The sequence below is a fragment of the Schistocerca serialis genome, chromosome 7, assembly GCF_023864345.2.
Source record: "Schistocerca serialis cubense isolate TAMUIC-IGC-003099 chromosome 7, iqSchSeri2.2, whole genome shotgun sequence".
NCBI classification, from domain to species: Eukaryota; Metazoa; Arthropoda; class Insecta; order Orthoptera; family Acrididae; genus Schistocerca; species Schistocerca serialis.
In genome coordinates this window covers 509,757,793-509,765,577 of record NC_064644.1, presented here as the reverse complement: position 1 = coordinate 509,765,577, position 7,785 = coordinate 509,757,793, and the positions used below count along the sequence as shown (strand labels likewise).

Sequence of the window (7,785 nt, the reverse complement as noted above, 5' to 3'; positions counted from 1 at the left end):
GTCTGTAAACTTTAAGGTACATCAAATGTTTTTCTTGGTTCTCCTGTATTTATCAGCTGTAGTGCTTACAATATTGTTATCGTCTTTTAGAACCTTGAGCTTCAAGTTTTACTACCATGTCCAGTAAGATATTTCTGCCTTTATGACAACAGAGCGATACGGCTAATTGAGCGTTTGAAGTATGCACCAAGTAGCTATCCTCGCATGCCACAGTATGAGCGATAAGTGTCCAACGCGCCCTATAAGAGGAGGCCGGTGTGCTCGCTTGTGGCACTTGTAGCAAGGCTCTCAACTTAGAAGCCACTGCAGCCATGAAGGCAGCCCTCGTCCTGCTGATCTCTGGCGTGTTGCTTGTGGCGTACTGCACGCCGCTAGCTGCTGCAGACGATGGAGACGAAGATGACGACGAGACTGACAGCGTAGCAGACGACGACGCCGACGACTGCGCTGATGAGGAGGGTGCAAGTGGAGAGAGCAGGCAGGCAGCCAGAGGTAAGCAGCAATTCAAGTGGGCAGGCTCAACACAGCGCTAACCGCCCCTGTGCCGCTACTGGCGCTCTGTCACTGCGTCTGTCTGCAGATAGCATTCATGGTATCATTCATGGTATCAGATTTTGATGTAGATTGCGAGCCTATCAAACCCTGGTGGGGCGTGACAATTTTGTCCGACGCTTTGGTTGGTCGGTTTGGGGGAGGGGACCATACTAACGTCAGCTACATATTCTCCCACGCTCCGTGGACATAATGGCAATATGCCCTAAAACGTCTGCCTAATTAAAGCACATAGCATTCCGGAAGGTTCCTTGACACATAGCATACCAGAATATGAATCACCTCTACACCGTTTCTCCTACAGGCCTTCATTTAAAGCCGGCCGGAGTGGCCAAGCGATTCTTGGCGCTACAGTCTGGAACCGCAGACCGCTATGTTCGCATGTTCGAATCCTGCCTCGGACATGGATGTGTGTGATGTCCTTAGGTTAATTAGGTTTAAGTAGTTTTAAGTTCTAGGGGACTGATAACCTCAGAAGTTAAGTCCCATCGTGCTCATAGCCATTTTGAACCTTCATTTTAAATTATAGATGCGAACTACGGTTAATTGTCCGAGAGTGTAGCTTTCGATTTCCCTATCTTCAGGAAATAATTGTCTCCCAACTTACTAAACACTGTTTCCGCTGTGGCTTTACGTAACGTACAAATTTTCCCAAATTCATACTTTTTATTTATTTTTGGCTGGTAACATTTCCCTGCAAACAAGAACGCGGTCAGTTTTCGCGATTCTTGTTCGAGAGCGATCTGCGAACAGCCGGCCGTCAGATCGAGGCCCGTCATGTACCACCCGTTATTGAATTTTTGCTGCACCTCGTCTAAACACTCGGCACGATATGTCTCACGCTTTATAATCTTGTTAAGATCACGTGTATCTACCACAATCCTAATGGTATCATTTTTCTTATTTACCAAAACTACGGGGTTATTATATTGGCCCTTAGGTCGTTGCGGTATGCCCCATTCCTCCATACGCTTTATCTCCTTAGCGTAAGTTAGTTTAAGTTAGATTAAGTAGTGTGTAAGCCTAGGGACCGATGACCTCAGCAGTTTGGACCAGTAGAAACTTACCACCAAATTTTTCCTAGCTAATGGTATCTGATAGACTGGTGCAAAAAATCGCTCATGGCGTAACATTTCAATTTTGTACTCAAGGTCATATACCCGATACACTCTCCACTGTCTTTGCAAATTCGTCGTCGAAAGGTGATATCGCGTTCTCGTTTCTGATATGATAAGCCGCGACCCTTTGCTCAAGCTTTCACCCATAAGAATCGTAACTAAACTCAGCCTTCTAACATGATTTTCAATCGCCTGATTAATATCGCCAAAATTCTCTTCCAATTTACTGTCTACTACAGAACAAGTCACTAATATCTTCTCACAATGAAGAATCATGTTTCATCATCCAATCCATACCCATAATAATTCGAGTACATTAAGTGGTACACCATTAAAAATCATGCTCACATAAAATACCTTTAATACGAAATGGCAGCAAGACTCGCTTCGTAGTCGGTTTGCTACAGGCATCACAAGCGCCTATAACTTCCACTCCCATAATTGAAATCTCAACGATATCTGCTACTGTTTTGATATGCTCATAAAATTTTTGAGACATAACACAAATTGTACTACTGCTATCAATTAATACTGGGTTTCTGTTGTGTATCACTGTCAGAGACAGCAAAGGACTTGAAAGAGTAGTTGAACGGAATGGATAGTGTCTTGACAGGAGGATATAACATGAACATCAACAATAGCAAAACGAGGTTAATGGAATGTAGTCGAATTAAACCGGGTGATGCTGAAGGAATTAGATTAGGAAATGAGACACTTAAAGTAGTAAAGGAGTTTTGCTATTTGGGGAGCAAAGTAGCTGATGATGGTCGAAGTAGAGAGCATATAAAATGTAGACCGGCAATGGCAAGGAAAGCGTTTCTGAAGAAGAGAAATTTTTTAACATCGAGTATAGATTTAAATGTCTGGAAGTCGTTTCTGAAAGTATTTGTATGGAATGAAGCCATGTATGGAAGTGAAACATGGACGATAAATAGTTTGGGCAAGAAGAGAATAGAAGCTTTCGAAATGTGGTGCTACAGAAGAATGATGAAGATTAGATGGGTAGATCAAATAACTAATGAGGAGGTATTGAATAGAATTGGGGAGAAGAGGAGTTTGTTGCACAACTTGACAAGAAGAAGGGACCGGTTGGTAGGACATGTTCTGAGGCATCAAGGGATCACAAATTTAACATTGGAGGGCAGCGTGGAGGGTAAAAGTCGCAGAGGGAGACCAAGAGATGAATACACTAAGCTGATTCAGAAGGATGTAGGTTGCAGTAAGTACTGGGAGATGAAGAAGCTTGCACAGGATAGGGTAGCATGGAGAGCTGCATCAAACCAGTCTCAGGACTGAAGACCACAACAACAACAAGAATGCTTCGATAGGTACAATTTGCTCACAAAGCTCCGATTTATTACTTGTATCTTCCCACAAGTCTTGCTCCACTTCCAGATCTTTCCACAAGGTAAAGCTTAACATGAAATGTTCGCATTTAACGTTAAACGTTAGCTCTTTCAGCTAATTTATCTGGGGTGTTTTTCAGTTTTCCTCCATCCCTTTCCTCCTTTTTTACACATGACATGTTTAACCATCGCTGTATCTAAGTAATCGGCACATTCACTGTCATTATCACTGTTTTCTGAACGCATCACTCCAACCTTGGCTTCGTACACATTGGAACCATCTTCTCCACTTATTTTATTAGGTTGCCATAAGCTACATACTCTTGCCGTATATTACAGTTTTCGGCTGTGTGATTAAATATGTCGATTTCGACTGAATCGGGAAAGGCATCTGCCAAATTCTTAATCACTTGCACTTATCGTGTCCCCTGCTACTCACCATGTTCATTAAAATCACCGACATTGCTCATTATCCACTTGTTAATTTCATCTACATCGCGCAGCATCTCTCTCAGATTGCTCACGCCCTGTACCTCACACACTTCATAATCATCATTACTCTTAAATTTCTTCTCACTGAAACTTATTTCCTACTTCTCTTCCATTCTTTCAGCTTCTCATATATTTCACTTAACTAATTTAGCCATTCCTTCTCCTTGCCTACTGATTGACCTCGATAAAAACGACAACACATTTCTTCGTGACCGTACAGTGATCCATTACCGGCGCCGCCGTACTACACGTATGCCCCGCACCCGATGCCAATCCGACAACACTTCTGATTTCATTCGCTACCACATTTGATTTACTTTGTTCACGAAATTCATTAACCTTGCATTGATATTTATGCGCACTGCTTCTTACTTAAACCTGTTGGTGTTTACATGATTGACTTTGTTTGTTACTAAGCACTCAATTGTTATCGCTACAGTAACACTGTTTTTGACGTCATGGCCGCTACTGATCTCCACACCAGCGGTCCCCATTACTATTGCGAATCTCCGTTTTCCGAACAGTGACTTTCGCAAATTCATCCATTCTGATTTCCTCTTCCACGACAGCTACCTCCTCTTCCTCCTCTCCTACCTCTTTCTACGTGAGCACATCGCATCTCGTAACCATTCTTATTATTATTGTTGTGGTTAAAGTTATTCCCAATTTAGTGATTGTAGTTGCTGTAGTACCGCTTTTCTTTGCGTGACCATTACGGAGTAGCTTGCATAAATTCCTGCAATACTTCGTCCTTGATATCTAAGACCAGTATTTCTTTTCGAACTTTTTATTTGAAAGTCGTCTGAAGTCCGGCAACTATCCATAACATGGACTACCCAGCTAACCGCGTCCTCGATTAATTTTGTTCTCCAATTGTAATTCGATCCTCTTCAGATGATGCTGAAGGAATTATTTTCCTATATGTGTCTATAAGAATAAATGGATGGACTCCGCTTCTAGGGTCGAAATTTAAATTTCGAAATTTACATAACTAGGGTAAGGTCATCCTAGCCTAAATTTTTCATATTCTCTATTTTTTAATTTTTCTTTGACTTTATTACTTTCAGGTTTCAGATTCACTATTTATAAATTTTAAATTCCACCGCTTAGTGATTCACGCTAACTTCAAACGTCTGAGTTTTTCCCGGTACATGAGTGTTAATAGCAGACGCGGATTCTCGTAATTTGGTCTCTGTCTCGTTTTAAACTTTCATGATCCGCCCTTTGCAAGTTTTTACAAACCGATCTAGTTCACTACGACTCTTTTCCTCCTAATCATTTAGTATTTTAATTTGCTGGGCTACTTTTGTGCTTAAATCTCCACACATAGCGGCCTTATCTTCAGTTATTTTTCTGCTAACTGCAACATACCGTTCTCCTCTTTGATTACATCGCTTACCGACTTCTTTAAAGTCTCCATTTTACAGTTAAACATCTAGCTTATTTATATTCTTATTTATTGTATGGGCCATTGGTAGAATCAGACCTTTTATATGTGTACCAATTTTGGTATCCAACGAGCTCATTTAATTATTCAATGTCTGAACTGACGAAGACATGTCATTTTTCAAACCATTGTTCATCGTTAATATCATCTGTTTGAATTCATTGAAAACTCCCAATGGCCCATCGCCCATCTGATTCAGTACCAGTTTTATTTCTGTTTTCGTTCCGATCTTATCCGTACGACCCACGCTCTTTGAGAACATCTCTCAGGTATTTCCCTGGTAAGAATCGTCGATCTCCTGTTTTAGTGTCACATTTACTTAGCTACCCATTCCACTGTCATTAGTCAGCTCACCGTCAAATTATTTCGGGATCGGCTCATGCTTCTGTTGCTGCCGCTTTTAGCATTTTTTTCTCTAGTGTCTGATCGAAATTTCCACTAACTAATATTGATTTCAAGACTAAAATTCTCGACGTTCAGCCAATGTACTTTTGGGAAATTGAAATAACTGATGACAGGTGTTCCTAATATCCCTGATGCCAAGCATAAACGCATCGTTTCCGGAGAACAAATTAAATATAAAATAACGTAAATCAGTTATAGCCGAATCGTTTTAGGGCGATTACTTCTACGTAATAAGGACCGAAAGCAAATTGCACTAAGAGTATCCACTTGACTACTAATTGTTTGGCACTCCGTTTGAGTGATAAGTAGCTTCTCACAGAACCCTGTAAAGCGTAATGTTAATATTTTGACTATGTAATTGTTCTGAAACAAATATTTTCTGTTAAGCAAAATGTCTCAGTAGCATGTAACTTTCATTAAATAACTACTGGTCAACTCTTGCATAACCTGTCACATGTTTTGGGAATGAGAGCAAAAACTATTGATCTCCCAAAGAAGCCGGCTGATGTGGCCGAGCTTTTCTAGGCGTTTCAGTCCTGATCGGCGCTGCTGCTACAGTCGCAGGTTCGAATCCTGCCTCGGGCATGGATGTGTGTGCTGTCCTTAAGTTAGTTAGGTTTAAGTAGTTCTAAGTTCTAGGGGACTGATGACCTCAGATGTTAAGTCCCATAGTGCTCAGAGCCACTTTTCTCCCAAAAAAATTAAACTTCTGATCTGCACTAACATTCAGAACTTACTGAAATTATTTTTTCGTAATCACTGAATATTAATACTGATTTTCAAGTGATGATTTCACCGAGCAGTAAAGTCCATTGTCTTTAACTACCTTGATTATTTACAAGTATTGATAATTTTCACTTCTCGAAACAAATTATCAAGATTAAGTTAGTGCAACAATTTTAGTCTTTTTATCATCAACAGTGACACTCGGTTTTAATTAATAATGAAAGAATAGGACCCTATTTGGTAATTGTTCAGGTATGAGCACTTTTAACACAGTGTTAACATTAAGTTGGTAATAATTCACAAAATTTTACTACTATGCTAGCTAGCTAGCCTTGATACACTTCTAAATATTAAAGTTGTTCTGGTCTTATTTCAGAGAGTGGCTGCTGCTGCTGTGTAAAAGAAATAATCGCCGACAATGCATGGGAACAGGCTTGTCTTGTCGTCGCTTTGCAATACATAACTTTGGACCGATAATGCTCTTCTTTCATATCAACTCCTCTTGGTACCTTTTGCACTGTTCCCAATTATCTGTGGTCGTCACATACATTTCTTCCAGTTTGGTAGGCCCTACTTTACAATGTACCGCACTACGCACCGCTAGCAAAAACTACGCCTGAGTGCCTCTATCAGACATTGCTGCACAAGAGCTTGCGCAAGACTCTACTGCACTGTGAGCGTTCGCGACCAGCTACAATGTTCACTACTTTAGATATACTCTTTGACTGTTCACAACAGCAAATTTCCCTATCTAGACAGGCATGTTTACTACATGTTACTATGTAACTCTTTATGAGATATTGCATTTAAATTACATAATCGTATTAATTGACAGGAAAATGTTTACAAAATAGTGAAAAATATATTACAGAAAAATTTACTGCATTACTCAAAATTGCAACATTAACAGTGTGAATATATCTTACATTAGACACTATGGTGTTGTGTCACACACTGTATTTATGTACGTTTCTTTTTTAATTGGTGGTCTGTTTTTTGTTCCATACTTACAATTTTGTTTTTGACAGGACACAGTTACCATACAACTTAATTGATTATCAATATAATAATGTCAAGGGTTTTTGTAAAGAAAACAGAGCAATCATTTGTTTGTCATCCACTTCTTAAATATAAAAAATGCACAGAAAATGCAAGCTTAGTGTTTGCAGCAGCTGTAGACAAGAGTTCCTGATATGACTACTGGAATTTTCTGGTGAGACACTTGATCATCACGTCTGTCCTTTATTGTTGAGCAGGTGCTCACGCCCGGGCCGGCCACGCGAAACACGCTCGTGCAGGCAGCCGACACGCTGCGGGCAGAGCTGCAAACAGACCCCACGCCAGGTCAGGCGCTGCCCGAAAAGCCGCCCACAAGTTGTAGCCGCCGCCGCTGAGGGGGCGCCACACCGTGGAGGCGCAGTCTGGAGCTGCTCACTCTGTCCTGTACCCTGCACTGACATGGCATAAATAAAGCACCACTGCACTTTGCAGCAAACATATGTGTTTATTACTCAATGCCTTGTAAATATAAGCTCTAGAACACACATGGGTGATAACTGCAAACAGGAAGATACTGATAAAGTTCCAGAATTTTGGAAATTGCTTCAGTAATCGACTGTAAATAGTATACAAGATGCTGCAATGTAATAACACCTTTATGCCGCTTTTTCTGAGCCCTTCTCTCCTGTAAATGGTAGTT

General features: G+C 40.7%; 1 protein-coding gene across 1 annotated transcript; it reads left to right on the top strand.

Moving 5' to 3' along the window:
- Positions 1-254: 254 nt before the first annotated feature.
- On the top strand, positions 255-7,581 carry LOC126412645 (uncharacterized). The gene is made up of 2 exons (XM_050082338.1): positions 255-492; positions 7,343-7,581. Exons 1-2 carry the CDS (start codon positions 312-314, stop codon positions 7,465-7,467), a joined length of 306 nt encoding a protein of 101 aa, XP_049938295.1. The 5' UTR covers positions 255-311; the 3' UTR covers positions 7,468-7,581.
- Positions 7,582-7,785: the final 204 nt, after the last annotated feature.

What these genes read in the sequence shown, in the direction of transcription:
- LOC126412645 (XM_050082338.1), top strand. Translation starts at nt 312, where the DNA reads ATGAAGGCAGCCCTCGTCCTGCTGATCTCTGGCGTGTTGCTTGTGGCG. An exon ending in GAGCAGGCAGGCAGCCAGAG is followed by an intron (nt 493 to 7,342) that starts GTAAGCAGCAAT and finishes ATTGTTGAGCAG; the next exon opens with GTGCTCACGCCCGGGCCGGC.